This window comes from Chanodichthys erythropterus, chromosome 5, assembly GCF_024489055.1.
Source record: "Chanodichthys erythropterus isolate Z2021 chromosome 5, ASM2448905v1, whole genome shotgun sequence".
In the NCBI taxonomy this organism is placed as follows: Eukaryota; Metazoa; Chordata; class Actinopteri; order Cypriniformes; family Xenocyprididae; genus Chanodichthys; species Chanodichthys erythropterus.
This window is the reverse complement of record NC_090225.1, coordinates 15,829,111-15,849,030: the sequence shown is the minus strand read 5'-3', so window position 1 is coordinate 15,849,030 and position 19,920 is coordinate 15,829,111. Positions and strand designations below refer to the sequence as shown.

The 19,920-nt window shown below is 36.7% G+C and overlaps 2 protein-coding genes across 3 annotated transcripts in view; one reads left to right on the top strand and one right to left on the bottom strand.

Moving 5' to 3' along the window:
- Nucleotides 1-2,665: 2,665 nt before the first annotated feature.
- ap3m1 (adaptor related protein complex 3 subunit mu 1) lies at nucleotides 2,666-10,406 on the bottom strand. Its single transcript, XM_067386260.1, has 9 exons — nucleotides 9,862-10,406; nucleotides 8,821-9,101; nucleotides 8,136-8,307; nucleotides 7,922-8,059; nucleotides 7,724-7,809; nucleotides 6,039-6,172; nucleotides 5,738-5,945; nucleotides 5,504-5,648; nucleotides 2,666-2,803 (listed from the first exon to the last, which is right to left on the bottom strand). Exons 2-9 carry the CDS (start codon nucleotides 9,091-9,093, stop codon nucleotides 2,703-2,705), a joined length of 1,257 nt encoding a protein of 418 aa, XP_067242361.1. The 5' UTR covers nucleotides 9,094-9,101; nucleotides 9,862-10,406; the 3' UTR covers nucleotides 2,666-2,702.
- Nucleotides 10,407-10,585: 179 nt separating this feature from the next.
- adka (adenosine kinase a) overlaps nucleotides 10,586-19,920 on the top strand; it is a 158,434-nt gene continuing 149,099 nt past the window's right edge. Inside the window, exons 1-3 of one of the 2 annotated variants that reach the window (XM_067386261.1) lie at nucleotides 10,586-10,743; nucleotides 13,020-13,094; nucleotides 15,500-15,553. In XM_067386261.1, the coding sequence (XP_067242362.1) occupies nucleotides 10,688-10,743; nucleotides 13,020-13,094; nucleotides 15,500-15,553 (185 nt within the window). In that variant the 5' untranslated portion in view covers nucleotides 10,586-10,687. Of the gene's footprint in view, nucleotides 10,744-11,764; nucleotides 11,841-13,019; nucleotides 13,095-15,499; nucleotides 15,554-19,920 lie in introns of those variants that run through there. The other variant, XM_067386262.1, reaches the window with a different exon arrangement.

The following is a 19,920-nucleotide window of genomic DNA, read 5'->3' as shown; positions in this document are numbered from 1 at the left end:
ATTAGTTTTTGACAATTCAATTTTCTTATTGAAAATGTATATATTTATACTTCTTATATTTCATCAGATCATTATCACAGATCATGTTTTAGTCACAAATATACAACAAATAGTGTTGTAAGCTTTGATTTTCAAAAAAAAAAAAAGGTTTTATGGGTGGCTGTTTTAAGTTAAAATTCACTATAATTAACTGTTCTTAGCTCATTTATAATGAACTTTTGCTTAGCTATTTATTAAACAGGATAATGCCTTTTTTTGATGGGTCATGCCATAAGAGATGTATTTTGCATGGCACTGTGGATGCCAAAGATTTTGTTTTTTACACTTAATATCCACTAGCTATCAAATAAACATGTCTATCATGTAAATCTACATAGACATGTGAAAGCTTGGATAGTTAACACTGAAATTATTTATCCTTTCACATGTCACTCTTCTTTCTGTTTGTGCTTGTGAATGATTTTTGAGATTTCTTTTACTCCTTTCAGAAGAAAAGCACAATCCTCACAACAGTTGAACTGTTCTCTCTTAGCTTAGTCTTTTTAGTTTACAGCTGTAATTTTGACATTTCTTTCAGTGTGATTGTTTTCAATTGTAGTATATTGATGATGGAGCTGTCTTAATGTATCTTCCATTTGGGTAGCATGGGTAACAAGACCCAGGTGGCTTGTTGATACCTGTGTTTGGAGATGCTTAAATGGATAGTTCACCCCAAAATGAAAATTCTCTAATTTCTTTCCAAAACAGACATATTTTCAAAAATGTTTTTGTACAGGCAATGAAAATCAATGTGTTTTGGACCGCATTGACTTTGAATGTATGGACATAAAACAGACATTTTTCAAAATATATTAGGTTACAATTTATTTTAAAGTGTCCTTGTTACAGTATATTGAGTAATATGTGTACTTACGGATTAAGATTAGGTTTGTTGTAGGGTTAGTGCTGCATGTAATTATGCAAAATTTAGTCATTACTATAGTAACTACATGTAACATAGACACTATAAAATAAAGTGTTACCATATCATCTTTTGTGTTCCACAGAAGAAAGTAAGTCATACAGGTTTGGAATGACATTTGGGTAAATAAATTGCATTTTAATTTTATTTGAAATTTTTGGGTGATCTATCATTTTATTGACTGCACAAAATCAAATGTGTGGAAATTGTGCAATTCTAGTATGGAAAGCTCAGTAGCACAAGCTCATCACCTTAAGCTGAAGATGTACACCGAATTCTCTGTACAGCTTCAGTAAAATACTATCATGATGCTTCACTGCCTTGCATTCACTTAAAACTTATCTATAACATATACATTTGAAAGATTACCTTTTCAGCCCCCAATATAGTGCCTCGTTGTGAAAGTTTACAGGGCTGTATTTGTATGTGTAATAGCATGTTTTGGGTTCTGATGACATTTAGAAAGAGTGAAAATACTGCTTTGTGAATGTATATATGACACTAATGTTGACTTTTGTCAGTGTCACATAGAAAAAAAACATCTTATGTGCCTCAGATTAATAAAAAAAGTTCAGTTAGGTGTTTGGAAACTTCTTCCCAGATGTGTCACTAAAGGGACAAGTTACAGACTTATTTGTAAAAGGACTTAAAGGACTCTTTTGATATTTGAACTTCCAAGACATTCATTGTACTATAATACTTTCAAGTATATCCAAGTGAAGCTATAATAAACAATTATTAGTCAGACACACAAAAAAGACCACATTTTGTTTTGAAACTTTATAAATCTGAAGGCTTTTGGTTTAAATACATATGTTAAAATGCAGTTAAGCAGTTCCCTTGATATTTTATAAAATAATGCAATTGTGTTTTCTTTGTGATTGTGCAAATCCTCAAAGCTTCATTAAGGTGACAGACCTGCATATCTACTGTGTCACTGCAGGTCAGCGCAACAGAACAGATTTTATCACGTGTGCTCATAATGGCTCCATAGTGCTTGTATGTGGCAAATTTTGAGTGTGAGAGTGAATTCTCTTTTCAGCAGGTACAAGTGCCATTCACCTCTGAGCAGTGATGTGCTTGTTTAGTAGATAAGTAGAACATCATTGTAAATATGTCCCGCTTTAAGCATGGCTGTGCTTTTAAAGAAAGGCCATTTTTTCCCATTCAAAGGCCACTGGACTAAAAGAAATTATATGGCAAAAAATGTATATGAAAAATAAGGTCTGTGTTTATGTGCAGAAACTCTCAGGTATTGTTTTGTGCCAGTATCAAAGATTGTAGTGCAGTAATGTGATTAGAATATATCTTGCATCACACACTACCTAAAACAGCTGTTTTCTGTGCTAACATGTTCCACCTTTAACATGTGAATGCAGTGTTACTATAACAAAGAATCCTTGTTTTTGACGGCACAAAGCTAAGTGTTCCTGGCAGAGTACCTCAAATCCAACATTACACAGTTAATACATTAATGGAATGTTATTGATATGAAGATAAAGATTCAAAAAGAAAAAAAAAAACTCTCCCAATACTCTGCAGTGGAAAGATGTTCACTTCTTGCAAATTGCCAGTTACTTCCCACAAAAAGAAAGATAAATATTACAATAACAAATGTATCTTCGATGTTTTAAAAAATAAGAGATTGTGCACAAGGTTGCAATTCTGTATGATTTGTCACTTAGAAAATGGCACCTCTAATAAACTTTTGGCATATCATTGTGATACTCTGCAGCCGGCCTCATGTCCTGACCTGGAACTTCCCAGCTTTGGTCACATATTTCACACCCTTGAATGGTTTATATTTCTCTCCGTACATGTCTAGACGATTCACTTTCAATCCTGTGAAGCAGAAGAGAGAGTGATAGAAGCATAACTGTATTTATATAGCTTTTTTTTTTTTTTTTTTTTTTTTTAGGATTTTGAAAGTTTTACTTCAAATATTAAGATGTAACATTAACAGAAATAAATTACAAATATAGCTGCAAGCAGCAATTACGGGGCCAAGCACAAAAACGGCACAATAAGCCAGCCAACATGGCCGTGAGCATCAGACCAACAGCAGCAGTGAGCAATTAGAAAAAAAAGTTATTAGCATTTTTGTCAAGTTTGTTATAACTTTTGAGCACGAGGTGGCGCTGGTCCGAAACTTCTCAGGCTGCTTCAGGGCATTGTCCTGATGACCCATACCAAATTAATGAATTTAATTAATGAACCCATCAGAAGTTATAAGCAAAAATAGCCATTTTTCATATCTCCACTCCAGTAGGTGGCGCTGCGCCGAAACACTGTATGATGCCTCAGGTCATGCTTGTGATGACACGTACCAAGTTTGGTCTGAATATGTCAAAGCATTGTAGAGATACAGCTTCAAGAGTAATTTTTGCATCATCTCTCAAATTCTTTGCTCCGGTATACGAAAACGGTTTGACTTATCAACTTGAAATCCATAACTTTTTGTCGGCATGGTCTGAAGATGATACGGTTCAATTTTGGTGAAAATCGGAGCAAAGGTCTAGGAGGAGTTTGAAAAAGTAGGTTTTTAAAGAAAAACAATATGGCGGACAGGAAGTTCAGCTGAATATGGCAAATTTGATATCTATGTTCTCAGCATGACCCAAGGAATCTATTGAGACCAGTTTCATTACAATCGGTAGATATTATCAAAAGTTATTAGCATTTTTGTCAATTTTGTTATAACTTTTGACCACATGGTGGTGCTGGTCCGAAACTTCTCAGGCTCCTTCAGGGCATTGTCCTGATGAACCATACCAAATTTATGAATTTTGGTCAAACCCATCAGAAGTTATAAGCAAAAACAGCCATTTTTCATATCTCCACTCCAGTAGGTGGCGCTGTGCTGAAACATTGTATGATGCCTCAGGTCATGCTTGTGATGACACATACCAAGTTTGGTCTGAATATGATAAAGCATTGCAGAAATACAGCTTCAAGAGTCATTTTTGCATCATGCCTCAAATTCGTTGCTCTGGTATACGAAAACGGTTTGACTTAGACTTGAAATCCATAACTTTTTGTCAGCATGGTCTGAAGATGATACGGTTCGATTTTGGTGAAAATCGGAGCAACGGTCTAGGAGGAGTTCGAAAAAGTAGGTTTTTAAAGAAAAACAATATGGCGGACAGGAAGTTCAGCTGACTATGGAAAGTTTGATATCTATGTTCTCAGCATGACCCAAGGAATCTACTGAAAACAGTTTCATTACAATCGGTTAATATAGTCAAAAGTTATTAGCATTTTTGTAAATTTTGTTATAACTTTTGACCACAAGGTGGCGCTGGTCCTAAACTTGGTATGCTCCTTCAGGGCATTGTGCTGATGACCCATACCGAGTTTCATAACGATACGCTAATGCGTTCGTAAAATACAGCATTTTAGCACCAAATTTAAAATGGCCGACGGCCAAAATGTCCAATATGGGAAAATTGGATATCATTCGACTCGGCATGATTCCCCGAATCCAACGAGACCAAATTCATGATTTTTGGCCAAACCCATCAGAAGTTATAAGTAAAAATAGCCATTTTTCATATCTCCGCACCACTAGGTGGCGCTGCGCCGAAACGCTGCATGTTGCCTCAGGTCATGCTTGTGATGACAGTTACCAAGTTTGGTCTGAATACGATAAAGCGTTGCGGAGATACAGCCTTATGTCTATTTTCGCAAGCACTACGTACAATTCGTTTGCGTGTTTTTCGAAAACGGTTTGAGAAATCAACTTGAATTCCATAACATTTTGTCGGCATGGTCTGAAGATGATCTGGTTCAATTTTCGTGAAAATTGGAGTAACGGCCTAGGAGGAGTTCGAAAAAGTACGTTTTTCAGAAAATTCAAAATGGCGGAAAAATTTTCATGACGGAAAATGACGTCATATGGTGCAATCGATTCGTCTTGACCCAAGGAATCAGAGGAAAAAAGAATTTTGTTTCTAGCCCTTATGGTTCAAAAGTTATTAACATAAACATAAGTGCAACTTTGGACAGCTGATGGCGCTAGAGGGATTGAGTTAGAGACTCCAAATTTGCTATGGACAAAGGTCAGACTGTCCTCTAACTGTGTGCCAAATTTCACAACTTTCCCGCAAGCGGTTCTATGGGCTGCCATAGACTTCAAGAGCGGAAGAAGAAGCGGAAGAATAATAATAAGCGTACAGAACGCCAACAATAACAATAGGTGCCTAAGCACCTTCGGTGCTTGGCCCCTAATTATGCACTATATCTTGGTCATTAATCAAAAAACTAAATTTGTGACTGATGTGTAAACTCATTTGTACAAAAGATTGGGGGAAAAAAAAAAATCTAAATGACCCCAAACCTTTGATTGTTAATGTATGTCAGTGTACACATACAAATGAAAGGAGATGAAAACAACTTTAGAAAGAAAGATACAAATATAGAACAAATAAGAAATTAAGTAGGGTTTTGGCAGCTTACTGTGCTTGTTAATTACAAGAGTGCTTTATCACTAGGTCCTGCTGGCAATGAATAACAACCAAAGCTGATAAAAGGGCCCTAGCCTACCTGAGATGGCTAACTGCTGGATTTTCAGGTCAATGTTCAGACTTGGGTTCTCCTCTGGTTTAGGAGCTCCAGACTGCAGACTTAGACTTCCTTTCAGATTGGGAAGCTTCTGGGGATTAAGTTTCCCTATGTCCCACACCAAAATCTACAAGACAACAGTGAGAACTATCAGCCAACGTCTGACAGAATGACTCATTGCATAACAATTAAACTGGAAAAGAGAGAGTTTGTGACCTTTGTGACTGGGTCATAGTTGTAGGTTCCCTGAGTCGCATTGAGGTTGGCACTGAGAACCACTTTAGGCATGTGTACAGTCACTAGCAAACACTCCACAGTCTTTCCCATGGTCTGCTTGGGACCCACAGTGATGTCCAGTCTTCCTGAAGATCCAGTCTCAAAGAAACTGATGTTCTGCTTCACATATACCGGGATTGCTACAAGGCTGCAAAAACAGATAAAGATATTTAGATGTTGCCTATTAAAAGCTTTTTAATAAATGTTTCAGGTTTATTCCTTAACCATTTACTCCACATACTTCTGCGCACTGATGTGATATGACATGAGCTGAAAGTTTCCATCGGGGGGAATGAAGGAGATAACTCTCTCACTTTCCCATCTCTTATAACGGACACACGGATGAAAGCTCACGTCGTCCAGGAGTCTGGGGTTCTGTGGATGGAGATCACATACACACACACACACGTTCATTCTACAGCTCAGTTTTGCTGAAGACATACATTTTTAAAAGTATATATATGCCGTACAGTCCCTCCATTTAATACAACAGCATAAAAGCTGCAGGCATAATAATTTTTAAATGAGCAAAATGCTATTTAAAATAGTTTTAGATGGAGTATCATGCTTTATCTTTTGTCCTTGACCAAGATACTCAATCCTCAGGTTAACTAAAGGTGCCCAGTGGCGACACTTGTACTCTGACCTTTTGTTGGGTAAGTGTTAAATAAGAGAACAGATATGGACAAGATATTTCAAGGAAGCAGTGAAAATTAAAGGGTTAGTTCACCCAAAAAATGAAAATTATGTCATTAATGACTCACCTTCATATCGTTCCAAACCCGTAAGACCTCTGTTCATCTTCGGAACACAGTTTAAGATATTTTAGATTTAGTCCGAGAGCTTTCTGTCCCTCCATTGAAAATGTATGTACGGTATACTGTCCATGTCCAGAAAGGTAATAAAAACATCATCAAAGTAGTCCATGTGACATCAGTGGGTTAGTTAGAATTTGTTGAAGCATCGAAAATACATTTTGGTCCGAAAATAACAAAAGCTACGACTTTATTCAGCATTGTCTTCTCTTCTGGAATCCTTTCCATTGAATCCTTTCATCTGTCGGCGTTGGTAATGCACTTTTACGTCGCCGTGGTTGTTTTTAGCGATTAGGACATCCGCGACATTTTGAAGCATCAAAAATACATTTTGGTCCAAAAATAACAAAAACTACGACTTTATTCAGCATTGTATTCTCTTCCGGGTCTGTTGTCAATCCGCGTTCACGACTCCGCTGCTGCTTCTTCTTTCCTGTTTTATGGCGGTTGGCAACCAGCTTATTGGTGCATTACTGCCCCCTTCTGCTCCGGAGTGTGGTTCATGACTCCGCAGTGACGCTGCTGACGTAAGACGCTGCTGACGTGTTATCTGGTGCATGTATTCAAGCTATTCTACATCGTTTGTATTTTGGTATTGCTATATTTTTTAAAATGGTGCGTAAGTGTGCATGTCGCAGATCGCCAAAAACAACCACGGCGACGTAAAAGTGCATTAACAACACCGACAGATGAAAGGATTCAATGGAATCAATTCAGTGGAATCAATTCAATGGAAAGGATTCCAGAAGAGAAGACAATGCTGAATAAAGTCGTAGTTTTTGTTATTTTTGGACCAAAATGTATTTTCGATGCTTCAAAAAATTCTGACTAACCCACTGATGTCACATGGACTACTTTGATGATGTTTTTATTACCTTTCTGGACATGGACAGTATACCGTACATACATTTTCAATGGAGGGACAGAAAGCTCTCGGACTAAATTTAAAATATCTTAAACTGTGTTCCGAAGATGAACGGAGGTCTTACGGGTTTGGAACGACATGAGGGTGAGTCATTAATGACATAATTTTCATTTTTGGGTGAACTAACCCTTTAAATATTTCTACAAAAACAAAAAACAAAAACAACAGATGATTAAATGTTCTCACCATAAATGAGAGAGTAAGGTCTGGCATTCCAGAGAGTTTGACACAAGCATCAATAACTCCCTGGATTTCTGCAAAAACTGTAGTTCCTGAAACAGAAGAATACACCAGCATTAACACGGAAAGGAAATACAACTCTTGCATTTACATGCACAGTCTAACCGGAAAATCAACTGAAATTCAGTACCAAAACAGACTAACCAGACTTATCCAGGATGGCATCGATTTCTTCCACCACATCAAAATAAGCCTCATTATTGGTATATTTAACACCTGCTCTTCTCCACGGGATAGTTGAGAGCTGACCAGTAGGGAGGGTCTCGCCAACATTACTACTGCCTGAAGATTACCAATCAGTTAGATTCTCAATGTCAAATGGCCATAAACAAAATACTCAGGTTAACGGTTGTCTTACCTGTGATGGTGTTGACCACTGACCGCAGGATCGTAGGAGGTCTGATAAGTTCTTTCAAGATGTTGGATTCTGTGGCGAGGGGGAAGCCGTTATCCAACATTTCCTCCAAGAGCTCATAGACTATGACCACATTGTCCTTGATAGTGGTCTCAGAACATTCCCCAAAATAATCCTGCATAAACGATTATAAAATACCATATTATTTAACACTCGTTCTATGCAAGACATCTACAATAAAATGTACACTAAATTTGGGGTCTGTATGATTTTTTGTTTTTTATTAAAATAACAGTTTTCTATTTTAATATATAGTATTTTAAAATATCATTTATTCCTGATGGCAAAGCTGAATTTTCAGCATCAGTCTTCAGAGTCACATGATCCTTCAGAAATCATTCTAATATGCTGATTACATGCTTGAGAAACATTTATTATTATTCTCAATGTTGAAAACTGCTTAATATACATTTTTATTTATTCAAAAGAACAGTATTTGTTTTGAAATAGAATTCTTTTGTAACTTTATAAATGTCTTTACGGTCACTTTTGATCAATTAACTGCATTGTTGCTGAATGCAAGTATTAATAAAAAGGATTAAGAAATCTTACTGACCCCAAACTTTTGAACAGTAGTGTATGTTTGGATATATTTTCTACACTGCACTGTCAGTAGTTTTTTTGATACCTGAAATGTCTCTGCGACTCGATGCAGAAATTCTATTACAAAAAGCGGAGGCACTTCTGTTTGGATGACAGAAACAAAGAAGATCTTCTCACGGTAGATGTTTATGAGATAGTGATGAGGGGTGCGGATGACAGGAGGCACATTGTCAGGTTCCACCGCTTTTTCTCGTGCTTCGAAAAAATAGTCGCAGACAGAGCGGCTTATGACACTCTTCCAGTGTTTCTCCAGGAATAAATCTCCACCATTGTTTATCAGGAACAAGCTGTGAATCATGATGAGGGCTGGAAATTCAATGGAATGAAAACAGGACGATGAGAATGGAAGCCGTAGTTCTAACAGGTATGAGCTACTGTGGCATTCCAATGCAGAGAATATATGACTACAATCTTTTTATTTTTATTGGGATAATTGTTGGGTGAATAAGGCTCATTATACACAGTTTATAATCATGTCCCATAACAAAACAAAAACTTAAGTGAAAAAGATGCTCTGTTTTATTAAACATTTTATATATTATATTTATGTAAATATAAATAGTGTTTCTCCCTTTATCATCACTTAAATAAATAAGAAAAAGAAACATTTTAAACAAGAAATTCTATTGACCAGTAGTTAGGTCTGAATGCACTTTATAAAGCTTGTTTCTCTAGACTTAGCTCTGTGCATGCATCCACTTTATCATGATACACAATATGAGACAAACAGGTTTGTGACAAATACCAATAAATAAATATCAAGTTTTAAAACTTCAGAACCTATATTTATTTAAACTATCAAAACTTATATCTATTTTCGCGGCCTGCAAACAAACTTGCGACATACAGTAGAATTTTAAAGATAATGTCTGACTGTGTGGTTGAAAGCTACCAGAACCACAGGAAATACTAAAAACAAAATCACAAAAGTTATGTTTCCTGAAGGAAGAGTTACAGGATATCCTGTGTCTACCGATTAATTGAGGCTATAATGTTCAGGAGAGCAAATACAGAGTCAGCTGTTCATAGCTACACATATCTAAACTTATTTCTAAATAAAACTTACCTATAGACAGCTGTCTTGATTGATGTTTTCAGGCAATATTCCCTGCTTGTAAATGTGGCTGATGTGTCACTCCTACTTCCCCGTTCATGCGTCCAAATATACGCCTGGCGCGAATTTAAATTAAAGTTGATTTAAAACACAAACAGTTGATCCTTATGAAACAAAGCGTAACTTCAAAGAAACTAAACGATATTTCTGCAAAGCATGTGTTTGATTAACGTTTATAATAGCTCAGAAATGTATTTGTCGCTCCGGCAATACACAGGGACAGCTATGTGTCTGTGGTAAATTTTCCCTCCACGGCTAGATTCGTTCAGAATCGGTTCTTTTGAACAACTCTTTAAAAAATGGCTAAGTGAACAGTTTCGCCGGTTCTCATGGATTCGTTTAACAGATAATCGTCTATTTCGTCCACATCTGATTCGTAACGGGCTGAGGACCGATGAGTGAGCTGCTAATAAAAGCGCCCGATTCAGCGAGTCAGTAAAAAAAAATGTTGCGAGTGAACAAGGCGAAAGTTGCTTTAATAACTGTGGCTGTGAAAACTGAACTGGGAAACATGAAATTACAATAAAACCCCCATTTTAATAAACTTTAATCAAAACGAAATAAAAATCCTAAATGTTACTTGATGATGTGTAAAGAACCGCGTGGACCGCTTCAGTGCCATTCGTGAACAAACAGTTCTGAGCGGTTTTGTGAATCGATTCATTAAAATGATTCGAATCAAGAGAACTATCCACCATCCGCACCCCCAGACGATGCTTCATTCGCTCAACAAGGTGCCTGGAGCAGCGTATTTGATAGAGCACTTTCACATTGCAGCATGGCGTCCGATGAACCTAAAGCAAAAAGGATTAAACTTGAGGAAAAAAAGCTCAGGTACAGTAAACACAAGCATCGTTTGAGGAGCGTAGAACCACAGTGTGAAGCGTGTGTTGTGTATTTTGTTAAACATGGGGCGGTTTCTTTGCGGGCACTTTTGGATCAGAGGTCTAGTAGTCTTGCGTGTCACTTAAAGTCCATGTGCTGGCAACTCAGTGTTTTCTCACAAAGGCACATTGTTGTTTTATTGGCCAGGAATGTATTGGGCATTTTCACATTAACTATGAGCAATGCCGATGAATGCAGCTAATGAATTTGCTGCAAAGCTTAAATCGCAAACTCGTGATCATGTGGCATTTTTTAGGAGTGAAACATATCCAAAGTGTTCCACGTATGTATAAGTGTGTAAATGTACTTATACATGAACGAATGATGTCCCTGTGTTGTTGTGCATGTATGATTAATGTTTCCGCTGTCCTTGAGTGTTTTATATCGTCCACTGGAGTGCGTCCCCTCGGCTCCACGTGTCTTTTGTTATGCTGTCGTGCTCTGCTGCACAAAAAGTCTTCATGCTGTACATCATCACGGCATTAATGAACATGCATGCATATATCAAATCAGTATATCATGCATGCATACACAAGCTTCAGTTTCAAGTCGGTTCAAGTTGTGTAGATCTCTTTCCGGCTGTTATTACTCTCCCAACCCTTTTGACACCAGGCTTTCCAGATATGCGGTGGCTTTAGCTGTGCTGTCATTACGAATTTTCAGTTGTGACAAATGTGTTTATTCTAGTAAGATTAGATGATTATAGTGTGCAAGCATTGTCATGTTAGCTCACAGCTGGATATTGGTCATAGTTGTTTGTATTTGCATAATGAATGGGAAATGTAGTATTTGCGTTTAATATTTACATTTAGGTTTATTTTTTTTATATTTGGCGCCGAAACATTTTAAGCCTAAAAAAGCATAAACAGGGGACATCGAACGCTCCTCCTATTTCTCAGCAAATCAGCAGTCGATGCTGCTGTTCGTTCAGCCAATCAGCAGCAAGGTGCTCTTTCGTCTGAGTACTAACATTGCAGAGCGCTGTGTCTGGCTGTCATTAAACTCCAGTCAGCATCACCTCAAACCATCCTCATGCCTACAGCCAGGTAGGGCTAAACACGTATTCAGCTATTTGAGGATTTTAATACTTTTTAAAATCTTGTCATACCATAATGTAAACAAAAAATGATTTTTTAAACTCATAACATGTGTTTATAAGAGAATTTGGTGATGTTTTGGCTAATGGAAGCTCACAAAATGCGGTGTTATATTGTTTTCTTTCTGCATAATTTGCTTATTTACCTTGTTTGCTAAGATGGCTGTTTTTAATTTTTAGTTGCAGAAGAAATTTAGTCACTACATAAATAATTTTATTCACGGCAACTATACTATACAGCACCCCCTAAACATCTGTTTTAGAGCACACCAAGCTTCACAAACTCCCACACTGACACATCTGTGCTTATTCACAAGTTTCCCATAACTTGTACGAAACAATAAGTGTAGGAGCGTGAATGGAGTTCATTTAGAAGAGTTTTGTTGCCTGTTCATTTATGTTAATAGAAAATTCATGTTTCTTTCTTTCTAGTATTTGTAAGTGTTCACTCATTTCTTTACGTTAATAATACAGGATAATATATAATTCAGATACATTGCAAAATGAGTAATTTTATCACGTCTGTCAACAATAGATTAGAGGCAACGTTTTAATCTTAGGGTCTCCCACCACATGTCTCATCCAGGGTGAATGAACGGTCAGTCACTCAGCCACGTGTTTGAATGCTTGGTTTGTTAGATGTAGTGACTGTCTAATGCTTTTTTAAATGTTTTATTGCCTAGTTTAAATCATTTATGACATGAATTTCTGCTTGCTAAATAAATACTAAGTAATTCTGCAACTTAAATTCTGCAGTAATTCTGCAACTCTGCAAACATAATCTAGCTTGAAGCTCAACCATGGATTCCTTGAAAAAGTACTTAAAGCTTTTTTCCCCTTCAAATTATGTAATGTGCTGTAGTTTATGCTTGACTGAATCTTCCATATTTTTCTATGCTGAATTGGGTTCAGTTTTGCCCCTCAAGAGAAAAATGCACATATTTGAATTTTTGGTGAAAATGCTGAAAATTGTCTGCCGGGTCTGTCCCAGCTATCTTTAGAAGACACATCATGCAAGTGAATCACAAAAGCCCTGTGTTTTTAGTGTAACTATGGTTGTGTCTGTGTTCAGGATTACTCGATTGTTGTCTTAATGTCTTAACTGGACACGCATGTTTTTCTTTTGCAGTCAAAATGCCCTTTTTGGGATGGGAAACCCCCTGCTTGACATCTGTGCTGTGGTGGACAAAGACTTTCTAGACAAGTAAGTCACATGTTCCTTTAAAAAACTGCTGTACGTTTTGTATCAGTGTGTTGTGTCTGCATTTTATCTTGTCTTGTCTTGTCTTGTCTTTTTTTTTTTTTTTGTCTGTCACCCAGTGGTTAATCTTTAGTCAGCCCATGTTTAGATTTGAACAGACGTTGGAAGCCCAGTAGCTTTTGGGTTCATCATAGTATTATTTTTCTTTTTTTTTTTGCAAAGAAATTAAACCTACTGTGTTTATTAGGCCAAGTGTCCTTGTTCTTTAAGGAGGAGAGTGCCACGGACACGGCAACTAAGAGAAATCTCCTGTTTGACACGTAGGCCTACTTGCAGAGCTGCCATTCCAATACTAGTCATAAAACAATGCCCCTCTGCCCACTCACCCCCTTCCATTACATAACCTCAAACACACTGGCAGTGCCCGTCTTGCCATTAGTGTCCTTGCCTTACCATGACCGTGAGGTGGCACACTTAGAGAGGTTTTACTAAGCAGATGTTTTCACTTGTGAGCAAACGAATTTGACCTTTCATCACCATTTAAAATATGCATATATATAAGATATGAGCTGATCATATTTAAAATCTCATATGCTGGAAGCTATAATCTATCTATTCACAAATTTATCTAATATTAAACTACAGCCCATTGTATCCTAGCTGGCAAAAGTATTGCAAATTGGTTGGGAAATAATCTTAAAACTGCTGTTTCAGACAGAACAGCTGGACTTGTGGCAGACTTTGTAATGATTTCCAATTGATTTATTCCAAGTGTAGAGCTGTTTGTTTGGTTGCATGACCTGATGTTTGCAGGGCAGAGTCAAAGAATAGATTACTAAGATGCATTGAGAGAGATCAGTAAGCTGCCTATTTAATGATTAGAATTTGGCCCAGCACATGATAATAGAAAATAGTTTTATCGACTTGAGCAATTTGATTGGTCTATGAGAAACCTGCTCCTTCAGGACACCTAAATCTCAGTAATGCCACTTGGTCACTTATTATGTTCTCTTAAATACATTTTTTGCTATCAAATTAAGGTTTGACTCTCTGGTTAATTTGTCAACCTTTCTTTTCATTTGAGAGAAAATCACAACCAAGATCCCCCTATTTTACATGCACTACCTTCAAAAGTTAGAAGACTTTTTTTTAATGTTTTAAGTTTAAGAAGTCTTTTATGCTCATCAAGGTTGCATTTAATTAACTGATAAAAAAAACAGTAACAATAGTAACACTGTGAAATATTATTACAATTTAAGATAACTGTTTTCTATTTTATTATATTGTAAAATGCTTTTTATTCCTGTGACGGCAAAGCTGAATTTTCAGCATCATTACTCCAGTCTTCAGTGTCACATGATCCTTCAGATCCTTCCGATTTGCTGCTTAAGAAACATTTATTGTTATTATAAATGGGTCCTGCTTAATATTTTTTTGTGTAAACATGATACAGGATTCTTTGATGAAAAGAAATTCAGAAACAGCATTTATTTGAAGTAGAAATCTTTAGTAACGTTGTAAAAGCATGTACTTGTACTTGCATCCTTGATAAATAAAAGCATTAATTTCTTAAAGAAAAAAAAATCTTACCGACCCCAACTGTTGAAGGGTAGTGTAAGTTATATTCAAAAGTCTTTTTATTATTTGGCCTTGGTATCCAAAGAACATTACTGTTGCTTCATACTCTCAGGTAAATGAACGCACTCTGGGACTTGTCCTTCCTAGTCATGTGATCTCCATAAGGCCTCTAGTGGTTGCGATGAGTCAGTGTCTTGTTCCATAATCCTCTTCAGATGTAAAATTGCACCTTATTAGATGAACTGTTATGAACATTTGTTCCACAAACACAGACATCAGAGAGCCGTCACATGGTTTCCATTTTTAAATGCACACCAAGTCCTATTTCTTCTATTACGAATGACTCATAATTGACCGTGTTGTAAAGCAGTTCTTTGATAGAATCAGACACAGAGTTCAGTTTAAAATGAAGTAGGCAAATTAATGGACCCACTTAATGATGTTTTAAGTTGATGAGGCGATTACGGCTCAATGAAAGAAGCTTTATTTTGGGTAAGGCCTAAGACCTTCACCTACAGCCGTCTTAGTAAAATGTGCTGTCACATCACATGTGCTTATCTTTATCTCATGGACGGACAGATCTGGTCTGTGTAGACTGTTTGACATTATCTGTTAGGAGAGTAAATTTCAAGATGTTTAGCTGTTCATTGTGAATAGTGAAAACAATACATGGCACATATTCACTTAGAAATTAGTCATGTTTTAATATCACTTTTGACCATAATGAAACTTTTTAAGCTAGAAAAAATAAAGCTATGTCCTTTCTGAGACTTATTCTTGATTAGTAAATCTGCGCTTACAAAGATGCATTTTCTTTGTGTGTCTCACAGGTATGGACTTAAGGCAAATGACCAGATTTTAGCAGAGGAGAAACACAAGGAAATGTAAGTATGTTTTACCAGTGTTATACTGTTTGTTTCAATAGAGGACACTGTTTGTTTTAGCCATTTTGGAATGTTCAATGATACTGATGACCGATTATAGGCTATCATCCCTTCAAATGAAGATTTTTTTTTTTTGTTTTTTTTACTTTTTACATCATGTGATGTGGAGTCTACTGTGTTCAGGAGAATGGCTCTGGTGGCATGTGGCATAATCTGCTTCTCTAGAGTAATTCCTTATTTAGGACCACATGCATATGTTCAATTATTTTATTCACATGCCTGTATGCCATTGCCAACAAAGCAGTTTCGCTTCATTTCATCTTTAGAGGATGTTAGATCTCCTCAGGAGGGAAGTGCCTGTACAATGCATTACAAAGCACCATTGTAGTTTTGTTGCCATCTTGTGAATTGATGTTACCCCATGTTGATTAACATCTGATCTAAATGATTGATCCTCTTTAATGCAAAGATTAGAAGGATGTTTAGCGCATTAGTGGGATACTGACAGCTCTGAATTATGTTCAGAAGGCTGGATTCATCTGATCCCACTTCCCTTGATCTAATCATGTGTGAAAGCTGCTATTTGATGAGTCTGAAATTGTACTCTTTGGTCTCAGCAGTGTGTCCCATAATGACTAGACTCTCATAGAGTGATTCCGTATGAGATACTGAGAGTGTGGCATTAGTAATTTTCAGAATCATAGCTTTAGGGCAACATGCGCTTTTGTCTGAGCATCTTGATGTCATAGTTGGATCCTAAAAGCTCAGATCTGAGTGGCTAGAGCAGGTTTAAGAATTCTATTACTTAATATACAGGATGTCCTGCTTTTGGTAATGATCCTAGGAGTCAGCTGATGAGAACTAGAATCGGAATGTATTGTTTACTGCAAGTAATTGCATGCAATTTGGGATATATTTAACTTGTTTTCCTTCTGTGTAGTTAGTTTTGAGAACTTAATTTTTACCCAGTATACTCCTCCTTAATCGTCTTGGTTTGGAAATTGTTCATGTGCAGTTATGTTTGGTCAGAAGGCGGCAAGTGGATGCTGGAATGGACAGCGTTTGAACAGTAGGCGTATTGCTGATGCAAAATTAGAACATATTTCATAGAGTAATTCAGCCTGACGCATCCTCATACAATGCTAACATTTATTGGTGTAGTTACTAACCCTCATGTTGTTTCAAAACAGTATGGCTGGCTGCCTTCTGTGGAGCACAAGAGGAAATTATGATGGTCCTACTTCTTGTGCTCCACAAAAGAAAGCTGGTTGTGGTTACAGTTGCACTCATTAACATTACTTAATGCATGAACTGACAATGAACAGGATTTTTATGGTATTTATTGATCATGTTCATCCCAAAAACATTAACTATATCATTATTTTATTATAAATTTGTTTATTAATTCACTTAATGTCTCAAATGTGTATTACTTGCATAGAATTATGTGATGAAATTAGCATTAACCAAGATTAATAAAAGGTGTCAAACTGTTAACATGTATAAAGTCATTAGCCATCCTCCCGAGACCTAGGAATAGACATTTGGCCTCTGTAGAGCAGTTTTTCCCAACCCTGTTTCTGGAGGCACACCAACAATACATATTTTGGATGTCTCCCTTATCTGACCCATATAGTTCTCTTCTTGGAGTCTCTACTAACAAGCTGATGAGTTGAATCAGATGTGTTTGATTAGGAAGAGTTGGAAAATGTGTAATGTTGGTGTACCTCCAGGAACAGGGTTGGGAAACACTGCTGTAGTGGACAACTTTACATGTCATGTCTTATGGAAATATGATAATATTTTGTAATTTTCATTTAAATCTGACTAATTTTCAAATTGTTTGTTAGAAATCAACATCTCAGGAAAACTTTATGGGGTTTCAAATCAGTATATGACTTTCTGTTGCGAAACAGGGCATTGATTTCATACATGTCCACTGTAGAGGACACCAGGACTTAAATCATGGCATATCAGGCATTTTGGGGAATGAATAGGGAAAGAAATTATATGTCAATATTCTTATGAAAATATTCCCAATTATTACTCCCATTATTACACGTCTTTTTCCATTACATATTCCCCCAAGAAAACATTATGTAAAAAAATATGCAGTATATAGATGCATGGGAATGGATGTTTACATGCATATTGCATAAAGTAAAATGGTGCATCAAATCATTCTGTTTGAATGATCATTTGAGAAACATCTTTTTACAAAGTTTGATTAAAAAAAAAAAAAAAAAGCTTGAAACCTAAAAATTGATTGGTGAATGGAAAAAAAACCCCATTGTTTTTGCTTGTTCATGTCTTTTCATGACTTTTAATTTTCTTAATACATGGGTCCTGGTGTCCTCTACAAAGAACATAGCATAACATAATGTAAAATATATATATTTTTCAAAAATATCTTTAATACATTTGTTTCTTATGCTCCAAACAATGTAATGGCCTATAAATAAATACATTTTTTTTTCTTTTTTTGGTTCTCAAGAGGATACGAGAACAACGTGAGGGTTAATATAACAGATTTTTTTTTTTTTTTTGGTGAACGTTCACTTTAAAACAGAATCAAGAAAGAAGGATAATAATCAGTCAAGTAAACAGATCTACCATCTGTTTATGATGTGTATTCATGTTATGTAAATGTTAAACATAAACATGGAACTCATGATGACTTGAATATTTTTGTTAATGTTTTCTTTTTTCTGTTTTCCAAAACACTATGGTCATAGGAAATGTTTGGCTGTCCAGATCAGATTTTGTTTGAGTGTAACAAGCTCTTCTTAGAAATGCATTACAAAAGGTTGTAGGGTTGTTTTTGTTTGGATTCATAGATTTTAGTGTGTTTTAAGTCATGATTGAGCCGAAAGACAGATCAGACGGGGACCTTTTGCCCCTCTATTGGTTTACTCAGCTGCGCTATGCTCTTCCTCTCTCTGTGTGCAAACCTCAACAATGCATCACTTCAGCATGCACAATGTAAAACATATGATCATGAGGGGGACCGTTCATCACACTTGAAACAATATCACATATTGTCTGTAACTCATTGGGCTGTTCCTTCCTGGTTTATGCACACGGATGCCTGTGAGACCTTCAGTTTGCTAATGATTATCTCTTGTGGGCCAGTAACTTCATGCTAAATGATTAATTCATTCATGAGATTTTTCTTTGCTGTCTTTAGATTCCTAATGTAGGTAGCTTGTGATGATTCTGGTGGGAACTAAAGCACTTGTCACCGAGTGTTATGTTTGAAGCTGTGGGCCTCTCTTCATTGGTCTTGTATGAAGAGAAGTGAATGTGGCTTACCACTGAGAAAAAGCAAAGACCACCCTACACCCCACTGTGTTTAAAGAATTCAGATCCTTAAAATGGTCCAAGCTGACTCAAAAACACACACAAAAGTAAGAAAAGGCCTGTAATCTGTCTAAAGCAGTGCGGAGGCGTATATCAACCACTAAACCTTCAAGCATTTGATCCAAAGCGCCTTTTGTTGTGGCAGCTCTGAATGTGTCACTTCTTTCAACGACTTTCACAGTTGCCTCGTGCAGTGTTTTTTAGCCACTCACATGTATTTCATGTACCACAATGAATTTTACATAAAAAAAAAATATTTCTTACTGCTTCAAGTTGAAATGGAAATTTGGTTTTGAATCCTCTCCCGCTCCGTTTTTTTTTTTCTTGTTCTTATCAGAGAGTTCTTATCCTGACACAAAGGCAAACAGCCAGTGAGCAACAGGTGGAGAGGCCAGACATGCTCTTCATTAATCATGACACTTGATAAACCTTCTATATATGATTCAACCATGCTCTTAAAGCACATTCAACCTGATCTACAACCCTCTGTCCAGTTGTTTTTCTTAGGCCCACGCTAAGATCAATAGTGTAATCTTATTTGCTTATTGTAGAACTATTCCAATTTGTAGCTGTAGTTAGGAATGTGTGGTACACCAGATCAATTTTAGGCCAAATTAATTATAGAAGTTTTGCTTTTGTTTCTACTGCATGGTCAGCAATAAGGCACTTTATTTTGTGAATATAATCAGAGTTTAAGGGATTGCAGTGCATTGTTCCAAACATCGGCCTTTAGCCATGACTACATTCACAGTATTGTACAACCTCTCAGAGCTTACTGCTTAAATACTGCATTGCATAATGCTGTTCATTTACATTCTGGGTCATTTGGACTGAACGGTGCTTGAGTTTTATACAACAGACAGATGATCTGGCATTTTGCTATAGACTGTCTGGGCATAAGTTGGCATTCATGGGTCCCTGTGTGATTTATGAGTCCCTGAGGCAGCAGAGCGTAGTCACCGATCACTGTACTCCTGTTACGGCAGTCTTCAGACAGGGTTTGATGT

Excerpts from the sequence above, each read along its gene's own strand:
- ap3m1 (XM_067386260.1), bottom strand. The coding sequence starts at position 9,093 with ATGATTCACAGCTTGTTCCTGATAAACAATGGTGGAGATTTATTCCTG. Across the intron at positions 8,060-8,135 it reads AGTGGTCAACACCATCACAG|GCAGTAGTAATGTTGGCGAG; the intron begins GTAAGACAACCG and ends GGTAATCTTCAG. Across the intron at positions 2,804-5,503 it reads CCAGCAGTTAGCCATCTCAG|GATTGAAAGTGAATCGTCTA; the intron begins GTAGGCTAGGGC and ends TCTGCTTCACAG.